This window comes from Lissotriton helveticus, chromosome 9 (genome assembly GCF_964261635.1).
Source record: "Lissotriton helveticus chromosome 9, aLisHel1.1, whole genome shotgun sequence".
NCBI classification, from domain to species: domain Eukaryota; kingdom Metazoa; phylum Chordata; class Amphibia; order Caudata; family Salamandridae; genus Lissotriton; species Lissotriton helveticus.
This window is the reverse complement of record NC_136070.1, coordinates 1,259,876,496-1,259,901,262: the sequence shown is the minus strand read 5'-3', so window position 1 is coordinate 1,259,901,262 and position 24,767 is coordinate 1,259,876,496. Positions and strand designations below refer to the sequence as shown.

The window sequence follows — 24,767 nt, the reverse complement described above, 5'->3', positions numbered from 1 at the left end:
CACTCTCCTGACCCATCACTCCTCCACTTCAGGAAGGGGCAGAAGTCCCACCTCTTGGACACTCCCCAGACCCAGCCTTGACCCATCACTCCTCCACTTCAGGAAGGGGCTGAAGTCCACCTCTTGGTCACTCTCCTGACCCATCACTCCTCCACTTCAGGAAGGAGCTGAAGTCCACCTCTTGGACACTCTCCAGACCCCGCCTGGACCCATCACTCCTCCACTTCAGGAAGGAGCTGAAGTCCACCTCTTGGACACTCCCCAGACCCCGCCCGGACCCATCACTCCTCCACTATTGAAGACACTGAAGTCCCACCTCTTGGGCACTCCCCAGACCCAGCCCGGACCCATCACTCCTCCACTTCAGGAAGGGGCTGAAGTCCACCTTTTGGACACTCTCCAGACCCCGCCTGGACCCATCACTCCTCCACTTCAGGAAGGGACTGAAGTCCCACCTCTTGGACACTCCCCAGACCGCGCCCGGACCATCACTCCTCCACTATTGAAGACACTGAAGTCCCACCTCTTGGACACTCCCCAGACCCAGCCCGGACCCATCACTCCTCCACTTCAGGAAGGGGCTGAAGTCCACCTCTTGGACACTCTCCAGACCCCGCCTGGACCCATCACTCCTCCACTTCAGGAAGACACTGAAGTCCACCTCTTGGACACTCTCCAGACCCCGACTGCACCCATCACTCCTCCTCTTCAGGAAGGGGCTGAAGTCCACCTCTTGGACACTCTCCAGACCCCGCCCGGACCCATCACTCCTCCACTTCAGGAAGACACTGAAGTCCCACCTCTTGGACACTCCCCAGACCCAGCCCGGACCCATCACTCCTCCACTTCAGGAAGGGGCTGAAGTCCCACCTCTTGGTCACTCTCCTGACCCATCACTCCTCCACTTCAGGAAGGGGCAGAAGTCCCACCTCTTGGACACTCCCCAGACCCAGCCTTGACCCATCACTCCTCCACTTCAGGAAGGGGCTGAAGTCCACCTCTTGGACACTCTCCAGACCCCGCCCGGACCCATCACTCCTCCACTTCAGGAAGGGGCTGAAGTCCACATCTTGGACACTCTCCAGACCCAGCCTGGTCCCATCACTCCTCCACTTCAGGAAGGGGCTGAAGTCCACCTCTTGGACACTCCCCAGACCCCGCCCGGACCCATCACTCCTCCACTATTGAAGACACTGAAGTCCCACCTCTTGGACACTCCCCAGACCCAGCCCGGACCCATCACTCCTCCACTTCAGGAAGGGGCTGAAGTCCAACTCTTGGACACCCTCCAGACCCCGCATAGACCCATCACTCCTCCACTTCAGGAAGGGCCTGAAGTCCACCTCTTGGACACTCTCCAGACCCCGCCCGGACCCATCACTCCTCCACTTCAGGAAGGGGCTGAAGTCCACCTCTTGGACACTCTCCAGACCCCGCCCGGACCCATCACTCCTCCACTTCAGTAAAGGGCTGAAGTCCACCTCTTGGACACTCTCCAGAGCCCGCCCGAACCCATCACTCCTCCACTTCAGGAAGGGGCTGAAGTCCACCTCTTGGACACTCTCCAGGCCCCGCCCGGACCCATCACTCCTCCACTTCAGGAAGGGGCTGAAGACCACCTCTTGGACACTCTCCAGACCCCGCCTGGACCCATCACTCCTCCACTTCAGAAGGGAGTGAAGTCCACCTCTTGGACACTCTCCAGACCCCGCCTGGACCCATCACTCCTCCACTTCAGGAAGGGGCTGAAGTCCACCTCTTGGACACTCTCCAGACCCCGCCTGGACCCATCACTCCTCCACTTCAGGAAGGGGCTGAAGTCCACCTCTTGGACACTCTCCAGACCCCGCATAGACCCATCACTCCTCCACTTCAGGAAGGGGCTGAAGTCCACCTCTTGGACAACCCCCAGACCCAACCTTGACCCATCACTCCTCCACTTCAGGAAGGGGCTGAAGTCCACCTCTTGGACACTCTCCAGACCCCGCCCGGACCCATCACTCCTCCACTTCAGGAAGACACTGAAGTCCACCTCTTGGACACTCGCCAGACCCAGCCTGGACCCATCACTCCTCCACTATTGAAGGGACTGAAGTCCCACCTCTTGGACACTCTCCAGACCCCGCCTGGACCCATCACTCCTCCACTTCAGAAGGCAGTGAAGTCCACCTCTTGGACACTCTCCAGAACCCGCCTGGACCCATCACTCCTCCACTTCAGGAAGAGGCTGAAGTCCACCTCTTGGACACTCTCCAGACCCCGCCCGAACCCATCACCCCTCCACTTCAGGAAGGGACTGAAGTCCACCTCTTGAACACTCTCCAGACCCCGCCCGGACCCATCACTCCTCCACTTCAGTAAAGGGCTGAAGTCCACCTCTTGGACACTCTCCAGACCCCGCCGAACCCATCACTCCTCCACTTCAGGAAGGGGCTGAAAACCACCTCTTGGACACTCTCCAGACCCCGCCTGGACCCATCACTCCTCCACTTCAGAAGGGGCTGAAGTCCACCTCTTGGACACTCCCCAGACCCCACCTGGACCCATCACTCCTCCACTTCAGGAAGACAATGAAGTCCACCTCTTGGACACTCTCCAGACCCCACCTGGACCCATCACTCCTCCACTTCAGGAAGGGACTGAAGTCCACCTCTTGGACACTCTCCGGACCCCGCCTGGACCCATCACTCCTCCTCTTCAGAAGGGAGTGAAGTCCACCTCTTGGACACTCTCCAGACCCCGCCTGGACCCATCACTCCTCCACTTCAGAAGGGAGTGAAGTCCACCTCTTGGACACTCTCCAGACCCAGCCTGGACCCATCACTCCTCCACTTCAGGAAGGGACTGAAGTCCACCTCTTGGACACTCTCCAGACCCCGCCCGGACCCATCACTCCTCCACTTCAGGAAGGGACTGAAGTCCACCTCTTGGACACTCCCCAGACCCCGCCTGGACCCATCACTCCTCCACTTCAGGAAGGGACTGAAGTACACCTCTTGGGCAACCCCTAGACCCTACCTTGACCCATCATTCCTCCACTTCAGGAAGGGACTGAAGTCCACCTCTTGGACACTCTCCAGACCCCGCCTGGACCCATCACTCCTCCACTTCAGAAGGGGCTGAAATCCACCGCTTGGACACTCTCCAGACCCCGCCTGGACGCATCACTCCTCCACTTCAGGAAGGGGCTGAAGTCCACCTCTTGGACACTCTCCAGGCCCCGCCCGGACCCATCACTCCTCCACTTCAGGAAGGGACTGAAGTCCACCTCTTGGACACTCTCCAGACCCCGCCTGGACCCATCACTCCTCCACTTCAGGAAGACACTGAAGTCCACCTCTTGGACACTCCCCAGACCCAACCTTGACCCATCACTCCTCCCCTTCAGGAAGGGGCTGAAGTCCACCTCTTGGACACTCTCCAGACCCAGCCTTGACCCATCACTCCTCCCCTTCAGGAAGGGGCTGAAGTCCACCTCTTGGACACTCTCCTGACCCATCACTCCTCCACTTCAGGAAGGGGCAGAAGTCCCACCTCTTGGACACTCCCCAGACCCCGCCCGGACCCATCACTCCTCCACTTCAGGAAGGGGCAGAAGTCCCACCTCTTGGACACTCCCCAGACCCAGCCTTGACCCATCACTCCTCCACTTCAGGAAGGGGCTGAAGTCCACCTCTTGGACACTCTCCAGACCCCGCCCGGACCCATCACTCCTCCACTTCAGGAGGGGCTGAAGCCCACCTCTTGGACACTCTCCAGACCCCGCCAGGACCCATCACTCCTCCACTTCAGGAAGACACTGAAGTCCACCTCTTGGACACTCCCCAGACCCAACCTTGACCCATCACTCCTCCCCTTCAGGAAGGGGCTGAAGTCCACCTCTTGGGCACTCTCCAGACCCAGCCTTGACCCATCACTCCTCCCCTTCAGGAAGGGGCTGAAGACCACCTCTTGGACACTCTCCAGACCCCGCCCGAACCCATCACTCCTCCACTTCAGGAAGGGGCAGAAGTCCCACCTCTTGGACACTCCCCAGACCCAACCTTGACCCATCACTCCTCCACTTCAGGAAGGGGCTGAAGTCCACCTCTTGGACACTCTCCAGACCCCGCCCGAACCCATCACTCCTCCACTTCAGGACGGGGCTGAAGTCCACCTCTTGGACACTCTCCAGACCCAGCCTGGACCCATCACTCCTCCACTTCAGGAAGGGGCTGAAGTCCACCTCTTGGACACTCTCCAGACCCCGCCTGGACCCATCACTCCTCCACTTCAGGAAGGGGCTGAAGTCCACCTCTTGGACACTCCCCAGACCCTGCCTGGACCCATCACTCCTCCACTTCAGGAAGGGGCTGAAGTCCCACCTCTTGGACACTCTCCAGACCCCGCCTGGACCCATCACTCCTCCACTTCAGGAAGACACTGAAGTCCCACCTCTTGGACACTCTCCAGACCCCACCTGGACCCATCACTCCTCCCCTTCAGGAAGGGGCTGAAGTCCCAGCTCTTGGACACTCTCCAGACCCAGCCTGGACCCATCACTCCTTCACTACTGAAGGGACTGAAGTCCACCTCTTGGACAATCCCCAGACTCCGCCTGGACCCATCACTCCTCCACTTCATGAAAGGGCTGAAGTCCACCTCTTGGACACTATCCAGACCCCGCCTGGACCCATCACTCCTCCACTTCAGGAAGGGACTGAAGTCCACCTCTTGGACACTCTCCAGACCCCGCCCGGACCCATCACTCCTCCCCTTCAGGAAGGGACTGAAGTCCACCTCTTGGACACTCTCCAGACCCCGCCTGGACCCATCACTCCTCCACTTCAGGAAGGGGCTGAAGTCCACCTCTTGGACACTCTCCAGACCCCGCCTGGACCCATCACTCCTCCACTTCAGGAAGACACTTAAGTCCCACCTCTTGGACACTCTCCAGACCCCGCCCGGACCCATCACTCCTCCACTTCAGGAAGACACTGAAGTCCACCTCTTGGACACTCCCCAGACCCCGCCTGGACCCATCACTCCTCCACTTCAGGAAGGGGCTGAAGTCCACCTCTTGGACAACCCCCAGACCCCGCCCGGACCCATCACTCCTCCACTTCAGGAAGGGGCTGAAGTCCACCTCTTGGACACTCCCCAGACCCCGCCCGGACCCATCACTCCTCCACTTCAGGAAGACACTGAAGTCCACCTCTTGGACACTCCCCAGACCCCGCCTGGACCCATCACTCCTCCACTTCAGGAAGGGGCTGAAGTCCACCTCTTGGACACTCCCCAGACCCCGCCCGAACCCATCACTCCTCCACTACAGGAAGGGGCTGAAGTCCACCTCTTGGACACTCTCCAGACCCTGCCTGGACCCATCACTCCTCCACTTCAGGAAGGGGCTGAAGTTCACCTCTTGGACACTCGCCAGACCCAGCCTGGACCCATCACTCCTCCACTTCAGGAAGGGGCTGAAGTCCACCTCTTGGACACTCTCCAGACCCCGCCAGGACCCATCACTCCTCCACTTCAGGAAGGGGCTGAAGTCCACCTCTTGGACACTTTCCAGACCCCGCCCGGACCCATCACTCCTCCACTTCAGGAAGGGGCTGAAGTCCACCTCTTGGACACTCCCCAGACCCCGCCCGAACCCATCACTCCTCCACTTCAGGAAGGGGCTGAAGTCCACCTCTTGGACACTCGCCAGACCCAGCCTGGACCCATCACTCCTCCACTTCAGGAAGGGGCTGAAGTCCACCTCTTGGACACTCTCCAGACCCCGCCAGGACCCATCACTCCTCCACTTCAGGAAGGGGCTGAAGTCCACCTCTTGGACACTCTCCAGACCCCGCCAGGACCCATCACTCCTCCACTTCAGGAAGGGGCTGAAGTCCACCTCTTGGACACTCTCCAGACCCCGCCCGGACCCATCACTCCTCCACTTCAGGAAGGGGCTGAAGTCCACCTCTTGGATACTCTCCAGACCCCGCCTGGACCCATCACTCCTCCACTTCAGTAAGGGGCTGAAGTCCACCTCTTGGACACTCGCCAGACCCAGCCTGGACCCATCACTCCTCCACTTCAGGAAGGGGCTGAAGTCCACCTCTTGGACACTCTCCAGACCCCGCCAGGACCCATCACTCCTCCACTTCAGGAAGGGGCTGAAGTCCACCTCTTGGACACTCTCCAGACCCCGCCAGGACCCATCACTCCTCCACTTCAGGAAGGGGCTGAAGTCCACCTCTTGGACAACCCCCAGACCCCGCCCGGACCCATCACTCCTCCACTTCAGGAAGGGGCTGAAGTCCACCTCTTGGACACTCTCCAGACCCCGCCTGGACCCATCACTCCTCCACTTCAGAAGGGACTGAAGTCCACCTCTTGAACACTCTCCAGACCCCGCCCGGACCCATCACTCCTTCACTTCAGGAAGGGGCAGAAGTCCCACCTCTTGGACACTCCGCAGACCCAACCTTGACCCATCACTCCTCCACTTCAGTAAAGGGCTGAAGTCCACCTCTTGGACACTCTCCAGACCCCGCCTGGACCCATCACTCCTCCACTTCAGGAAGGGGCTGAAGTCCACCTCTTGGACACTCTCCAGACCCCGCCAGGACCCATCACTCCTCCACTTCAGGAAGGGGCTGAAGTCCACCTCTTGGACACTCCCCAGACCCCGCCCGAACCCATCACTCCTCCACTTCAGGAAGGGGCTGAAGTCCACCTCTTGGACACTCGCCAGACCCAGCCTGGACCCATCACTCCTCCACTTCAGTAAGGGGCTGAAGTCCACCTCTTGGACACTCTCCAGACCCCGCCCGGACCCATCACTCCTCCACTTCAGGAAGGGGCTGAAGTCCACCTCTTGGACACTGTCCAGACCCCGCCTGGACCCATCACTCCTCCACTTCAGGAAGGGGCTGAAGTCCACCTCTTGGACACTCTCCAGACCCCGCCAGGACCCATCACTCCTCCACTTCAGGAAGGGGCTGAAGTCCACCTCTTGGACACTCTCCAGACCCCGCCCGGACCCATCACTCCTCCACTTCAGGAAGGGGCTGAAGTCCACCTCTTGGACACTCCCCAGACCCTGCCCGAACCCATCACTCCTCCACTTCAGGAAGGGGCTGAAGTCCACCTCTTGGACACTCTCCAGACCCCGCCTGGACCCATCACTCCTCCACTTCAGTAAGGGGCTGAAGTCCACCTCTTGGACACTCGCCAGACCCAGCCTGGACCCATCACTCCTCCACTTCAGGAAGGGGCTGAAGTCCACCTCTTGGACACTCTCCAGACCCCGCCAGGACCCATCACTCCTCCACTTCAGGAAGGGGCTGAAGTCCACCTCTTGGACACTCTCCAGACCCCGCCAGGACCCATCACTCCTCCACTTCTGGAATGGGCTGAAGTCCACCTCTTGGACAACCCCCAGACCCCGCCCGGACCCATCACTCCTCCACTTCAGGAAGGGGCTGAAGTCCACCTCTTGGACACTCTCCAGACCCCGCCTGGACCCATCACTCCTCCACTTCAGAAGGGACTGAAGTCCACCTCTTGGACACTCTCCAGACCCCGCCCGGACCCATCACTCCTTCACTTCAGGAAGGGGCAGAAGTCCCACCTCTTGGACACTCCGCAGACCCAACCTTGACCCATCACTCCTCCACTTCAGTAAAGGGCTGAAGTCCACCTCTTGGACACTCTCCAGACCCCGCCCGGACCCATCACTCCTCCACTTCAGGAAGGGGCTGAAGTCCACCTCTTGGACACTCTCCAGACCCCGCCTGGACCCATCACTCCTCCACTTCAGGAAGGGGCTGAAGTCCACCTCTTGGACACTCTCCAGACCCCGCCCGGACCCATCACTCCTCCACTTCAGGAAGGGGCTGAAGTCCACCTCTTGGACACTCCCCAGACCCCGCCCGAACCCATCACTCCTCCACTTCAGGAAGGGGCTGAAGTCCACCTCTTGGACACTCTCCAGACCCAGCCTGGTCCCATCACTCCTCCACTTCAGGAAGGGGCTGAAGTCCACCTCTTGGACACTCCCCAGACCCCGCCCGGACCCATCACTCCTCCACTATTGAAGACACTGAAGTCCCACCTCTTGGACACTCCCCTGACCCCGCCTGGACCCATCACTCCTCCACTTCAGGAAGGGGCTGAAGTCCACCTCTTGGACACTCTCCAGACCCAGCCTGGTCCCATCACTCCTCCACTTCAGGAAGGGGCTGAAGTCCACCTCTTGGACCACTCCCCAGACCCCGCCCGAACCCATCACTCCTCCACTTCAGGAAGGGGCTGAAGTCCACCTCTTGGACACTCCCCTGACCCCGCCTGGACCCATAACTCCTCCACTATTGAAGACACTGAAGTCCCACCTCTTGGACACTCCCCAGACCCCGCCTGGACCCATCACTCCTCCACTTCAGAAGGGGCTGAAGTCCACCTCTTGGACACTCTCCAGACCCCGCCAGGACCCATCACTCCTCCACTTCAGGAAGGGGCTGAAGTCCACCTCTTGGACACTTTCCAGACCCCGCCAGGACCCATCACTCCTCCACTTCAGGAAGGGGCTGAAGTCCACCTCTTGGACACTCTCCAGACCCCGCCCGAACCCATCACTCCTCCACTTCAGGAAGGGGCTGAAGTCCACCTCTTGGACACTCCCCTGACCCCGCCTGGACCCATAACTCCTCCACTATTGAAGACACTGAAGTCCCACCTCTTGGACACTCCCCAGACCCCGCCTGGACCCATCACTCCTCCACTTCAGAAGGGGCTGAAGTCCACCTCTTGGACACTCTCCAGACCCCGCCAGGACCCATCACTCCTCCACTTCAGGAAGGGGCTGAAGTCCACCTCTTGGACACTTTCCAGACCCCGCCAGGACCCATCACTCCTCCACTTCAGGAAGGGGCTGAAGTCCACCTCTTGGACACTCTCCAGGCCCCGCCCGGACCCATCACTCCTCCACTTCAGGAAGGGGCTGAAGTCCACCTCTTGGACACTCTCCAGACCCCGCACGAACCCATCACTCCTCCACTTCAGGAAGGGGCTGAAGTCCACCTCTTGGACAATCCCCATATCACTGCCCCCCCCCCCGCCCCCTCCGCCCACCGAGTGTGCCTACTCATGAAACTCTGTTTCTCCTATGTTCAGGATACTCAAGTGCCATCATTCACCCTCTCCCCGTGCAGCGGTCCCCAGGCCTCACTCACGCAAGGCCCGCCCTCACTCACGCAAGGCCCGCCCTCACTCACGCAAGGCCCCACCTTCACTCGCTCATTTCTTACCGAACAGCAGCGGCTTCAGGCTCAGGGTCTCGATCTCGTGGATCCGGCGCTGACCCAGTTCCAGCTTCTGCTTGTGGCCGACCTGGGGGGGAATCAGGGCGGGAAATCATTAGCGCTGCATGGAAGCTCTGCACAACATCTGCCGCGGGAGCAAGTCTCACGAGTCTGGGAAGGAAGGAGACACACACAAACACCCACACACAGCCACACACACAACACTCTTAGGAACCAGCCCAGGGCCCTTTAACTCAGACAGCGGCACGAGGATCGCTTTCATGACCTCCTTGATACTCATGGCAAGCAGAGGCCAGGGCAGAGGGTGCGAGCCGAGCCACGCTGCTGATTGGCCGGTAACAAGGCCAGAACCACCCGCCAGCCTCAGTAAGTGATCTACATGAAAGAACAGAACGTGTAGGGGCACGCTAACCCCTGGGGCATCTTGCTGCTGAGTAACAGAGGTGGCATTCACTTTATCGACTTCGGAAGGATGAATGTCTGAGTGGTCACGCCGGAAATACAACCTATGACCAGGAGGTCAGAGGGAGATGCCTGGACTCACTGGCCAGAAGATAACCCAAAAAAGACAGAGTAGCAAATTCTTTACCCGAAGGAGGTGACAAAGGGAAGCATTGAGATACTGTTCAAAGTTGCACTGTATCTTCCTGGCCTGATAGGATGGGTGAGCTGGTGAACTTAGCAGTGCCGCTGAGACCCCAAGGCTTGCAGCGGAAATGTAACAGCGGCAGCACTTAGTGTCCCGGGGGTTCTGATCGCTATTGTGAAGTGCCTGTACTCACCAATTCAAAGTAGTGTACCTCTGCAGTGAAGGAGTGAAACTCTCCGTTTTAAATGAAAGAACTGGAAGCACCCAGTGTCGACAACACCTGCCCATTTAAAGCAGTCAAGCAAGGGACGTAGATTACATTCAGTGCAAACCGGCAATATCACTCAGTGACTTCAGGGCTCACTGTGGCCTGAGTGCAGCTCACAAGACTGAGTCCGGCAATATCACTCAGTGACTTCAGGGCTCACTGTGGCCTGAGTGCAGCTCACAAGACTGAGTCCCGCAATATCACTCAGTGACTTCAGGGCTCACTGTGGCCTGAGTGCAGCTCACAAGACTGAGTCCGGCAATATCACTCAGTGACTTCAGGGCTCACTGTGGCCTGAGTGCAGCTCACAAGACTGAGTCCGGCAATATCACTCAGTGACTTCAGGGCTCACTGTGGCCTGAGTGCAGCTCACAAGACTGAATCCGGCAATATCACTCAGTGACTTCAGGGCTCACTGTGGCCTGAGTGCAGCTCACAAGACTGAATCCGGCAATATCACTCAGTGACTTCAGGGCTCACTGTGGCATGAGTGCAGCTCACAAGACTGAGTCCGGCAATATCACTCAGTGACTTCAGGGCTCACTGTGGCCTGAGTGCAGCTCACAAGACTGAGTCCCGCAATATCACTCAGTGACTTCAGGGCTCACTGTGGCCTGAGTGCAGCTCACAAGACTGAGTCCCGCAATATCACTCAGTGACTTCAGGGCTCACTGTGGCCTGAGTGCAGCTCAGAAGACTGAGTACCGCAATATCACTCAGTGACTTCAGGGCTCAGTGTGGCCTGAGTGCAGCTCACAAGACTGAATCCGGCAATATCACTCAGTGACTTCAGGGCTCACTGTGGCCTGAGTGCAGCTCACAAGACTGAGTCCCGCAATATCACTCAGTGACTTCAGGGCTCACTGTGGCCTGAGTGCAGCTCACAAGACTGAGTCCCGCAATATCACTCAGTGACTTCAGGGCTCACTGTGGCCTGAGTGCAGCTCACAAGACTGAGTCCGGCAATATCACTCACTGACTTCAGGGCTTACTGTGGCCTGAGTGCAGCTCACAAGACTGAATCCGGCAATATCACTCAGTGACTTCAGGGCTCACTGTGGCCTGAGTGCAGCTCACAAGACTGAGTCCCGCAATATCACTCAGTGACTTCAGGGCTCACTGTGGCCTGAGTGCAGCTCACAAGACTGAATCCGGCAATATCACTCAATGACTTCAGGGCTCACTGTGGCCTGAGTGCAGCTCACAAGACGGAGTCCGGCAATATCACTCAGTGACTTCAGGGCTCAGTGTGGCCTGAGTGCAGCTCACAAGACTGAATCTGGCAATATCACTCAGTGACTTCAGGGCTCACTGTGGCCTGAGTGCAGCTCACAAGACTGAGTCCGGCAATATCACTCAGTGACTTCAGGGCTCACTGTGGCCTGAGTGCAGCTCACAAGACTGAATCCGGCAATATCACTCAGTGACTTCAGGGCTCACTGTGGCCTGAGTGCAGCTCACAAGACTGAGTCCGGCAATATCACTCAGTGACTTCAGGGCTCACTGTGGCCTGAGTGCAGCTCACAAGACTGAATCCGGCAATATCACTCAGTGACTTCAGGGCTCACTGTGGCCTGAGTGCAGCTCACAAGACTGAATCCGGCAATATCACTCAGTGACTTCAGGGCTCACTGTGGCATGAGTGCAGCTCACAAGACTGAGTCCGGCAATATCACTCAGTGACTTCAGGGCTCACTGTGGCCTGAGTGCAGCTCACAAGACTGAGTCCCGCAATATCACTCAGTGACTTCAGGGCTCACTGTGGCCTGAGTGCAGCTCACAAGACTGAGTCCCGCAATATCACTCAGTGACTTCAGGGCTCACTGTGGCCTGAGTGCAGCTCAGAAGACTGAGTACCGCAATATCACTCAGTGACTTCAGGGCTCAGTGTGGCCTGAGTGCAGCTCACAAGACTGAATCCGGCAATATCACTCAGTGACTTCAGGGCTCACTGTGGCCTGAGTGCAGCTCACAAGACTGAGTCCCGCAATATCACTCAGTGACTTCAGGGCTCACTGTGGCCTGAGTGCAGCTCACAAGACTGAGTCCCGCAATATCACTCAGTGACTTCAGGGCTCACTGTGGCCTGAGTGCAGCTCACAAGACTGAGTCCGGCAATATCACTCACTGACTTCAGGGCTTACTGTGGCCTGAGTGCAGCTCACAAGACTGAATCCGGCAATATCACTCAGTGACTTCAGGGCTCACTGTGGCCTGAGTGCAGCTCACAAGACTGAGTCCCGCAATATCACTCAGTGACTTCAGGGCTCACTGTGGCCTGAGTGCAGCTCACAAGACTGAATCCGGCAATATCACTCAATGACTTCAGGGCTCACTGTGGCCTGAGTGCAGCTCACAAGACTGAGTCCGGCAATATCACTCAGTGACTTCAGGGCTCAGTGTGGCCTGAGTGCAGCTCACAAGACTGAATCTGGCAATATCACTCAGTGACTTCAGGGCTCACTGTGGCCTGAGTGCAGCTCACAAGACTGAGTCCGGCAATATCACTCACTGACTTCAGGGCTTACTGTGGCCTGAGTGCAGCTCACAAGACTAAATCCGGCAATATCACTCAGTGACTTCAGGGCTCACTGTGGCCTGAGTGCAGCTCACAAGACTGAGTCCCGCAATATCACTCAGTGACTTCAGGGCTCACTGTGGCCTGAGTGCAGCTCACAAGACTGAATCCGGCAATATCACTCAGTGACTTCAGGGCTCACTGTGGCATGAGTGCAGCTCACAAGACTGAATCCGGCAATATCACTCAGTGACTTCAGGGCTCACTGTGGCCTGAGTGCAGCTCACAAGACTGAATCCGGCAATATCACTCAGTGACTTCAGGGCTCACTGTGGCCTGAGTGCAGCTCACAAGACTGAATCCGGCAATATCACTCAGTGACTTCAGGGCTCACTGTGGCCTGAGTGCAGCTCACAAGACTGAGTCCGGCAATATCACTCAGTGACTTCAGGGCTCACTGTGGCCTGAGTGCAGCTCACAAGACTGAATCCGGCAATATCACTCAGTGACTTCAGGGCTCACTGTGGCCTGAGTGCAGCTCACAAGACTGAGTCCGGCAATATCACTCAGTGACTTCAGGGCTCACTGTGGCCTGAGTGCAGCTCACAAGACTGAATCCGGCAATATCACTCAGTGACTTCAGGGCTCACTGTGGCCTGAGTGCAGCTCACAAGCCTGAATCCGGCAATATCACTCAGTGACTTCAGGGCTCACTGTGGCCTGAGTGCAGCTCACAAGACTCAGTCCGGCAATATCACTCAGTGACTTCAGGGCTCACTGTGGCATGAGTGCAGCTCACAAGACTGAATCCGGCAATATCACTCAGTGACTTCAGGGCTCACTGTGGCCTGAGTGCAGCTCACAAGACTGAATCCGGCAATATCACTCAGTGACTTCAGGGCTCACTGTGGCCTGAGTGCAGCTCACAAGACTGAGTCCGGCAATATCACTCAGTGACTTCAGGGCTCACTGTGGCCTGAGTGCAGCTCACAAGACTGAATCCGGCAATATCACTCAGTGATTTCAGGGATCACTGTGGCCTGAGTGCAGCTCACAAGACTGAGTCCGGCAATATCACTCAGTGACTTCAGGGCTCACTGTGGCCTGAGTGCAGCTCACAAGACTGAATCCGGCAATATCACTCAGTGACTTCAGGGCTCACTGTGGCCTGAGTGCAGCTCACAAGACTGAATCCGGCAATATCACTCAGTGACTTCAGGGCTCACTGTGGCCTGAGTGCAGCTCACAAGACTGAGTCCGGCAATATCACTCAGTGACTTCAGGGCTCACTGTGGCCTGAGTGCAGCTCACAAGACTGAGTCCCGCAATATCACTCAGTGACTTCAGGGCTCACTGTGGCCTGAGTGCAGCTCACAAGACTGAGTCCCGCAATATCACTCAGTGACTTCAGGGCTCACTGTGGCCTGAGTGCAGCTCACAAGACTGAGTACCGCAATATCACTCAGTGACTTCAGGGCTCACTGTGGCCTGAGTGCAGCTCACAAGACTGAGTCCGGCAATATCACTCCGTGACTTCAGGGCTCACTGTGGCCTGAGTGCAGCTCACAAGACTGAATCCGGCAATATCACTCAGTGACTTCAGAGCTCACTGTGGCCTGAGTGCAGCTCACAAGACTGAATCCGGCAATATCACTCAGTGACTTCAGGGCTCGGTGTGGCCTGAGTGCAGCTCACAAGACTGAATCCGGCAATATCACTCAGTGACTTCAGGGCTCACTGTGGCCTGAGTGCAGCTCACAAGACTGAATCCGGCAATATCACTCAGTGACTTCAGGGCGCACTGTGGCCTGAGTGCAGCTCACAAGACTGAATCCGGCAATATCACTCAGTGACTTCAGGGCTCAGTGTGGCCTGAGTGCAGCTCACAAGACTGAATCCGGCAATATCACTCAGTGACTTCAGGGCTCACTGTGGCCTGAGTGCAGCTCACAAGACTGAATCCGGCAATATCACTCAGTGACTTCAGGGCTCACTGTGGCCTGAGTGCAGCTCACAAGACTGAGTCCCGCAATATCACTCAGTGACTTCAGGGCTCACTGTGGCCTGAGTGCAGCTCACAAGACTGAATCCGGCAATATCACTCAATGACTTCAGGGCTCACTGTGGCCTGAGTGCAGCTCACAAGACTGAGTCCGGCAATATCACTCAGTGACTTCAGGGCTCAGTGTGGCCTGAGTGCAGCTCACAAGACTGAATCTGGCAATATCACTCAGTGACTTCAGGGCTCACTGTGGCCTGAGTGCAGCTCACAAGACTGAGTCCGGCAATATCACTCACTGACTTCAGGGCTTACTGTGGCCTGAGTGCAGCTCACAAGACTAAATCCGGCAATATCACTCAGTGACTTCAGGGCTCACTGTGGCCTGAGTGCAGCTCACAAGACTGAGTCCCGCAATATCACTCAGTGACTTCAGGGCTCACTGTGGCCTGAGTGCAGCTCACAAGACTGAATCCGGCAATATCACTCAGTGACTTCAGGGCTCACTGTGGCATGAGTGCAGCTCACAAGACTGAATCCGGCAATATCACTCAGTGACTTCAGGGCTCACTGTGGCCTGAGTGCAGCTCACAAGACTGAGTCCGGCAATATCACTCAGTGACTTCAGGGCTCACTGTGGCATGAGTGCAGCTCACAAGACTGAATCCGGCAATATCACTCAGTGACTTCAGGGCTCACTGTGGCCTGAGTGCAGCTCACAAGACTGAATCCGGCAATATCACTCAGTGACTTCAGGGCTCACTGTGGCCTGAGTGCAGCTCACAAGACTGAGTCCGGCAATATCACTCAGTGACTTCAGGGCTCACTGTGGCCTGAGTGCAGCTCACAAGACTGAATCCGGCAATATCACTCAGTGACTTCAGGGCTCACTGTGGCCTGAGTGCAGCTCACAAGACTGAGTCCGGCAATATCACTCAGTGACTTCAGGGCTCACTGTGGCCTGAGTGCAGCTCACAAGACTGAATCCGGCAATATCACTCAGTGACTTCAGGGCTCACTGTGGCCTGAGTGCAGCTCACAAGCCTGAATCCGGCAATATCACTCAGTGACTTCAGGGCTCACTGTGGCCTGAGTGCAGCTCACAAGACTCAGTCCGGCAATATCACTCAGTGACTTCAGGGCTCACTGTGGCATGAGTGCAGCTCACAAGACTGAATCCGGCAATATCACTCAGTGACTTCAGGGCTCACTGTGGCCTGAGTGCAGCTCACAAGACTGAATCCGGCAATATCACTCAGTGACTTCAGGGCTCACTGTGGCCTGAGTGCAGCTCACAAGACTGAGTCCGGCAATATCACTCAGTGACTTCAGGGCTCACTGTGGCCTGAGTGCAGCTCACAAGACTGAATCCGGCAATATCACTCAGTGATTTCAGGGATCACTGTGGCCTGAGTGCAGCTCACAAGACTGAGTCCGGCAATATCACTCGGTGACTTCAGGGCTCACTGTGGCCTGAGTGCAGCTCACAAGACTGAATCCGGCAATATCACTCAGTGACTTCAGGGCTCACTGTGGCCTGAGTGCAGCTCACAAGACTGAATCCGGCAATATCACTCAGTGACTTCAGGGCTCACTGTGGCCTGAGTGCAGCTCACAAGACTGAGTCTGGCAATATCACTCAGTGACTTCAGGGCTCACTGTGGCCTGAGTGCAGCTCACAAGACTGAGTCCCGCAATATCACTCAGTGACTTCAGGGCTCACTGTGGCCTGAGTGCAGCTCACAAGACTGAGTCCCGCAATATCACTCAGTGACTTCAGGGCTCACTGTGGCCTGAGTGCAGCTCACAAGACTGAGTACCGCAATATCACTCAGTGACTTCAGGGCTCACTGTGGCCTGAGTGCAGCTCACAAGACTGAGTCCGGCAATATCACTCCGTGACTTCAGGGCTCACTGTGGCCTGAGTGCAGCTCACAAGACTGAATCCGGCAATATCACTCAGTGACTTCAGAGCTCACTGTGGCCTGAGTGCAGCTCACAAGACTGAATCCGGCAATATCACTCAGTGACTTCAGGGCTCGGTGTGGCCTGAGTGCAGCTCACAAGACTGAATCCGGCAATATCACTCAGTGACTTCAGGGCTCACTGTGGCCTGAGTGCAGCTCACAAGACTGAATCCGGCAATATCACTCAGTGACTTCAGGGCGCACTGTGGCCTGAGTGCAGCTCACAAGACTGAATCCGGCAATATCACTCAGTGACTTCAGGGCTCAGTGTGGCCTGAGTGCAGCTCACAAGACTGAATCCGGCAATATCACTCAGTGACTTCAGGGCTCACTGTGGCCTGAGTGCAGCTCACAAGACTGAGTCCGGCAATATCACTCACTGACTTCAGGGCTTACTGTGGCCTGAGTGCAGCTCACAAGACTGAGTCCGGCAATATCACTCAGTGACTTCAGGGCTCACTGTGGCCTGAGTGCAGCTCACAAGACTGAATCCGGCAATATCACTCAGTGACTTCAGGGCTCACTGTGGCCTGAGTGCAGCTCACAAGACTGAGTCCCGCAATATCACTCAGTGACTTCAGGGCTCACTGTGGCCTGAGTGCAGCTCACAAGACTGAATCCGGCAATATCACTCAGTGACTTCAGGGCTCACTGTGGCCTGAGTGCAGCTCACAAGACTGAATCCGGCAATATCACTCAGTGACTTCAGGGCTCACTGTGGCCTGAGTGCAGCTCACAAGACTGAGTCCGGCAATATCACTCAGTGACTTCAGGGCTCACTGTGGCCTGAGTGCAGCTCACAAGACTGAATCCGGCAATATCACTCAGTGACTTCAGGGCTCACTGTGGCCTGAGTGCAGCTCACAAGACTGAATCCGGCAATATCACTCAGTGACTTCAGGGCTCAGTGTGGCCTGAGTGCAGCTCACAAGACTGAGTCCGGCAATATCACTCAGTGACTTCAGGGCTCACTGTGGCCTGAGTGCAGCTCACAAGACTGAGTCCGGCAATATCACTCAGTGACTTCAGGGCTCACTGTGGCCTGAGTGCAGCTCACAAGACTGAGTCCGGCAATATCACTCAGTGACTTCAGGGCTCACTGTGGCATGAGTGCAGCTCACAAGACTGAATCCGGCAATATCACTCAGTGACTTCAGGGCTCACTGTGGCCTGAGTGCAGCTCACAAGACTGAATCCGGCAATATCACTCAGTGACTTCAGGGCTCACTGTGGCCTGAGTGCAGCTCACAAGACTGAGTCCGGCAATATCACTCAGTGACTTCAGGGCTCACTGTGGCCTGAGTGCAGCTCACAAGACTGAATCCGGCAATATCACTCAGTGACTTCAGGGCTCACTGTGGCCTGAGTGCAGCTCACAAGACTGAGTCCGGCAATATCACTCAGTGACTTCAGGGCTCACTGTGGCCTGAGTGCAGCTCACAAGACTGAATCCGGCAATATCACTCAGTGACTTCAGGGCTCACTGTGGCCTGAGTGCAGCTCACAAGCCTGAATCCGGCAATATCACTCATTGACTTCAGGGCTCACTGTGGCCTGAGTGCAGCTCACAAGACTCAGTCCGGCAATATCACTCAGTGACTTCAGGGCTCACTGTGGCATGAGTGCAGCTCACAAGACTGAATCCGGCAATATCACTCAGTGACTTCAGGGCTCACTGTGGCCTGAGTGCAGCTCACAAGACTGAGTCCGGCAATATCACTCAGTGACTTCAGGGCTCACTGTGGCCTGAGTGCAGCTCACAAGACTGAATCCGGCAATATCACTCAGTGATTTCAGGGATCACTGTGGCCTGAGTGCAGCTCACAAGACTGAGTCCGGCAATATCACTCAGTGACTTCAGGGCTCACAGTGGCCTGAGTGCAGCTCACAAGACTGAATCCGGCAATATCACTCAGTGACTTCAGGGCTCACTGTGGCCTGAGTGCAGCTCACAAGACTGAATCCGGCAATATCACTCAGTGACTTCAGGGCTCACTGTGGCCTGAGTGCAGCTCACAAGACTGAGTCCGGCAATATCACTCAGTGACTTCAGGGCTCACTGTGGCCTGAGTGCAGCTCACAAGACTGAGTCCCGCAATATCACTCAGTGACTTCAGGGCTCACTGTGGCCTGAGTGCAGCTCACAAGACTGAGTCCCGCAATATCACTCAGTGACTTCAGGGCTCACTGTGGCCTGAGTGCAGCTCACAAGACTGAGTACCGCAATATCACTCAGTGACTTCAGGGCTCACTGTGGCCTGAGTGCAGCTCACAAGACTGAGTCCGGCAATATCACTCCGTGACTTCAGGGCTCACTGTGGCCTGAGTGCAGCTCACAAGACTGAATCCGGCAATATCACTCAGTGACTTCAGAGCTCACTGTGGCCTGAGTGCAGCTCACAAGACTGAATCCGGCAATATCACTCAGTGACTTCAGGGCTCAGTGTGGCCTGAGTGCAGCTCACAAGACTGAATCCGGCAATATCACTCAGTGACTTCAGGGCTCACTGTGGCCTGAGTGCAGCTCACAAGACTGAATCCGGCAATATCACTCAGTGACTTCAGGGCGCACTGTGGCCTGAGTGCAGCTCACAAGACTGAATCCGGCAATATCACTCAGTGACTTCAGGGCTCAGTGTGGCCTGAGTGCAGCTCACAAGACTGAATCTGGCAATATCACTCAGTGACTTCAGGGCTCACTGTGGCCTGAGTGCAGCTCACAAGACTGAGTCCGGCAATATCACTCACTGACTTCAGGGCTTACTGTGGCCTGAGTGCAGCTCACAAGACTGAGTCCGGCAATATCACTCAGTGACTTCAGGGCTCACTGTGGCCTGAGTGCAGCTCACAAGACTGAATCCGGCAATATCACTCAGTGACTTCAGGGCTCACTGTGGCCTGAGTGCAGCTCACAAGACTGAGTCCCGCAATATCACTCAGTGACTTCAGGGCTCACTGTGCCCTGAGTGCAGCTCACAAGACTGAATCCGGCAATATCACTCAGTGACTTCAGGGCTCACTGTGGCCTGAGTGCAGCTCACAAGACTGAATCCGGCAATATCACTCAGTGACTTCAGGGCTCACTGTGGCCTGAGTGCAGCTCACAAGACTGAGTCCGGCAATATCACTCAGTGACTTCAGGGCTCACTGTGGCCTGAGTGCAGCTCACAAGACTGAATCCGGCAATATCACTCAGTGACTTCAGGGCTCACTGTGGCCTGAGTGCAGCTCACAAGACTGAATCCGGCAATATCACTTAGTGACTTCAGGGCTCAGTGTGGCCTGAGTGCAGCTCACAAGACTGAGTCCGGCAATATCACTCAGTGACTTCAGGGCTCACTGTGGCCTGAGTGCAGCTCACAAGACTGAGTCCGGCAATATCACTCAGTGACTTCAGGGCTCACTGTGGCCTGAGTGCAGCTCACAAGACTGAGTCCCGCAATATCACTCAGTGACTTCAGGGCTCACTGTGGCCTGAGTGCAGCTCACAAGACTGAATCCGGCAATATCACTCAGTGACTTCAGGGCTCAGTGTGGCCTGAGTGCAGCTCACAAGACTGAGTCCCGCAATATCACTCAGTGACTTCAGGGCTCACTGTGGCCTGAGTGCAGCTCACAAGACTGAATCCGGCAATATCACTCAGTGACTTCAGGGCTCAGTGTGGCCTGAGTGCAGCTCACAACACTGAGTCCCGCAACATCACTCAGTGACTTCAGGGCTCACTGTGGCCTGAGTGCAGCTCACAAGACTGAATCCGGCAATATCACTCAGTGACTTCAGGGCTCACTGTGGCCTGAGTGCAGCTCAGAAGACTGAATCCGGCAATATCACTCAGTGACTTCAGGGCTGAGTGTGGCCTGAGTGCAGCTCACAAGACTGAGTCCCGCAATATCACTCAGTGACTTCAGGGCTCACTGTGGCCTGAGTGCAGCTCACAAGACGAACGGGGCAGTGTGGGAAAAGTACAACCCGCTGAGGGCCCCTCGGAATCCCGCCCAGTGCCTGCGATATGTCACGACAGTAAAGAGACATCTCACTGCTCGTGAGTGGTTCCCTCAGAGCCCCAGCTGGTAACCTGTCTTTCCTCAGTGAGTGATGGAGCTCTCACTGCCAGACTGAGGGCCCTGTCACTGCTCGTGAGAGGTTCCCTCAGAGCCCCAGCTGGTAACCTGTCTTTCCTCAGTGAGTGATGGAGCTCTCACTGCCAGACTGAGGGCCCTGTCACTGCTCTGAGAGGTTCCCTCGGAGCCCTAGCTGGTAACCTGTCTTTCCTCAGTGAGTGATGGCCCTCTCACTGCCAGACTGAGGGCCCTGTCACTGCTCTGAGAGCTCTCTCAGGGTGTTATAGGCCTCGGCAGCTGGACTACTCACACATCGGTGTACAGTGAAGGGACTCTGGACAGATGTCTGGCGGGAAGGGGGGGGGGTCGTTGATAACAGTTTAGACAGCCCCCACCCCCATTAGAAGCCCATCCAGGCAGTGCAATTAGTGATAGTAACCAGGCCCGGCTGTAGCGCTGCTGGCGCCCGGGTGACAATCATTTAGGCGCCCTCAAATGGCCTCCTCCTCGGATTCCAATACTAGCACCCTTTCAGCTGTGGCCCTCATCTCTCGATAGCCAGGCCCTCTCACATACATATCTCCATTGCCACTCTCTCACATACATCTCTCCATAGCCACTCTCTCGCATACATTTCTGTTGTGCCTCTCATCTCTCCATAGCCCCTCTATCACATACATCCCTTCATAGCCCCTCTCTCACATACATCCCTCCATAGCCCCTCTCTCACATACATTTCCGTTGCGCCCCTCATCTCTCCATAGCACCTTTCGCACATACATTTCCATTGTGCCCATTTCTCCAAGGCCTCTATCACATACATCCCTCTATAGCCACTCTCTCGCATACATCTCTCCACAGCCCCTCTCTCACATGCCCTCCAGGTGGTACCACAGCCCCCTCAGCCCTCACCTTAATGCCCTCCAGGCGGTGCCACAGCCCCCCTCAGCCCCCCAGGCCTCACCTTGATGTCCTCCAGGCAGTGCCACAGCCCCCCTCAGCCCCCAGGCCTCACCTTGATGCCCTCCAGGCGGTGCCGCAGCCCCCTGAGTCCCCCAGCCGGTGCCACCGCCCCCTCGGCCCCCCTTCAACACTCACCCTGATGCCCTCCACGTGGTGCCTCAGCCCTCCAGGCGGTGCCACAGCCCCCCTCAGCCTCACCTGGATGCCCTCCAGGCGGTACCACAGCCCCCTGAGTCACCCAGCCGGTGCCACCGCCCCCTCAGCCCCCCAGGCCTCACCTGAAGCCCTCCAGGCGGTGCCACAGCCCCCTCCAGCCCCCCAGGCCTCACCTTGATGCCCTCCAGGCGGTGCCACCGCCCCCCCCAGGCCTCACCTTGATGCCCTCCAGGTGGTGCCACAGCCCCCACCTTGATGCCCTCCAGGCGGTGCCACAGCCCCCTCAGCCTCACCTTGATGCCCTCCAGGCGGTGCCACAGCCCCCTCAGCCTCACCTTGATGCCCTCCAGGGGGTGCCACAGCCCCCCAGTCTCCAGGCGGTGTCACAGCCCCCCCAGCCTCACCTTGATGCCCTCCAGGCGGTGCCACAGCCCCCCTCAGCCCCCCAGCCTCACCTTGATGCCCTCCCGGCGGTGCCACAGCCCCCTCAGCCCTCCAGGCCTCACCTTGATGCCCTCCCGGCGGTGCCTCAGCCCCCCAGGCCTCACCTTGATGCCCTCCAGCCGGTGCCACAGCCCCCCCCCCCCGCAGCCAGCCCTCACCTTGATGCCCTCCGGGCGGTGCCACAGCCCCCTCAGCCCTCCAGGCCTCACCTTGATGCCCTCCAGCCGGTGCCACAGCCCCCCCCCCCCCCCGCAGCCAGCCCTCAGCTTGATGCCCTCCGGGCGGTGCCACAGCCCCCTCAGCCCTCCAGGCGGTGCCACAGCCCTCCCAGCCCCCCAGGCCTCACCTTGATGCCCTCCAGGCGGTGCAGGCTGCTGGCGCCGCTGTGCGCCCGCTCGGGCCGGCTCTGCGTCCCCGGGGCCCCGTCCCCCTCGGGCGGGGCCCCCCTGGCCCCCGGCTCGCCCCCGTTGTTCCAGTGCACGTAGAGCAGCAGCGCGATGACGTTGATGATGTAGAGGTGCACGAAGACCATGACCACCACGAAGTAGGAGCGCGAGCAGACGCTGCTCTTCTGGAGGCCGGGCCGGCCCGGGGGCAGCTCCTGCGGGCCCCGGGGCCCGCGGGGGCCCTCGCCGGCCTCGTGCGGGAGCTCCATCCTGCCCTCGGGGCCCGGGCGCCCTGCCTGCCGCAGCGCCGCCTGTTGCCCCTGGAGACGGGGCCACCACTGACAGCGGGGAGGAGCGTGGAGATGGAAAGAGGACTGCGCCGCTGCCGGGAGCGCGAGGGGAGCAGCGCGCGCGCCGGTGAGCCTCAGGCGACCCTGATGGAGCGGCCATCTTGAAACAGAGCGGACACTAAGCGGCCCTACAGCGCGCGGGAGATGCCTCTCTTGCTTTTACATCAAAGTACATTTTTACGAAATGTCACCTTCTCCTCAGTTAATTTTTCATTGCTTGTGCTGTTGTGTCTTTTTTCAAACATTAAAATAATTTGGTATTAATGTATCAATTTCTTTTCTCATAGCTGTTTTAATAGAATTGAGCGTTTTTTGTTTCAAAACTCTGGGCTTTATTAGCAGATGTCAAGAGATATGGCCTCATTTAATAAAACTATAGCTCGTCTAAGATGGCCGTTTCGCTTCCGTTCTCCCTGAACATAGCTATGACGGAGTTCTTTTCGGTTATGACTGACGGCCTAGTTCGCTATTCAGCCGGGTGTTTACCTGTCACGTCTTGTTTATATCGTAAACCTCTCAGAACTTTTCTGTTTTGGTCACGTGACATCTGTCATTCTCAGGTACCGCTATTTCTTTAAAAACCTACCTCAATTAATCGAGTTATTATATATTTTTTTAAGAAACTTGCACTATTTATATGTATATAACATTCACTTGAAAAAAACAAAGGTTACGACAACAACATAAGAGTTATGTTCTAGTTTTACCCTTACAAATCCATAGATATACTTTGAATTTGTATGGTTTATTTTCCAGCTTAAAGTAATATATAATTGAATCCTCGTCCCTAAATTACAAAGTTATATTTCTTTAATGGACGCCTTTGGGCATAAGTGCACTTTATAAGCTCATAAATAGATAAATAATAAATCCAAAACTACTGAACAGATTTACATTAAATTACAACAAGCATTTACAATGCAACGGTCTCGCCTTTGCAAAACTTAGAGCTATTGGCATTGTAAATGACAAACTTTTTATTTATGTGTTGGTTTTGAAAACAGATAAATAAATGTCATTGTCATTTACAATGTCAATAGCTTAATTCTGGCAAATGCCACACACAAACACACAGACCCCCACACACAGAGCCGCTCCCCACACACACAGAGCCCCCCACACACACACAGAGCCCCATACACACACAGAGCCACACACACACACAGAGCCACACACAAACACACAGAGCCAAACACACAGAGCCACACACACAGAGCCACACACACAGAGCCACACACACAGAGCCACACACAGAGCCACACACAGAGCCCCCCCCACACACACACAGCCGTTGCATTGAAAATGCTTATTATTAAAATAATTGGTTTGAGCCAGTCCTTCCATCTGTATAGCAGGGCAGGTGCATGTTATGTGCGTGAACTGCTTTCTTCTGACACGTCCTGCTGGTGGAGATCTTTAAGGCAACCATATGCTGTTCTGTGCATGCATTGGCCTTAAGAAAGCACTAATGACCCAATGATGGCTGGTTTTATATGACAGTCTTGCAGAATCAATTAATTTTGATGGCAGGCTATTTAATGTTAACCTCACTTTCCCTTGTAGTTGCTGCTTTGACATTTTATTCAAGAAACGATGGGTTTGGGACTTCGTGAGAATAAGTCACAATCACTTTTATAACGTTCAATGCACATAACACGTCTGCACCCTGCTAAACAGAGAGCTGGTCTATGTCTCCCTACTCAGTGGGTGCATTTAGAGAAGCAAATGTAAGGTTGAGACACTTGCACAACAGATAATCTGTTAAG

The 24,767-nt window shown here is 56.4% G+C and overlaps 1 protein-coding gene across 1 annotated transcript in view; it reads right to left on the bottom strand.

The window, feature by feature from the left end:
- P4HTM (prolyl 4-hydroxylase, transmembrane) overlaps positions 1 to 22,983 on the bottom strand; it is a 150,032-nt gene extending 127,049 nt beyond the window's left edge. The window contains exons 1-2 of the mRNA XM_078661797.1: positions 22,612 to 22,983; positions 9,285 to 9,366 (exon numbers count right to left, since the gene is read on the bottom strand). Of these exons, the coding sequence (XP_078517923.1) occupies positions 9,285 to 9,366; positions 22,612 to 22,920 (391 nt within the window). The 5' untranslated portion in view covers positions 22,921 to 22,983. The remainder of the gene's footprint in view (positions 1 to 9,284; positions 9,367 to 22,611) is intronic.
- Positions 22,984 to 24,767: the final 1,784 nt, after the last annotated feature.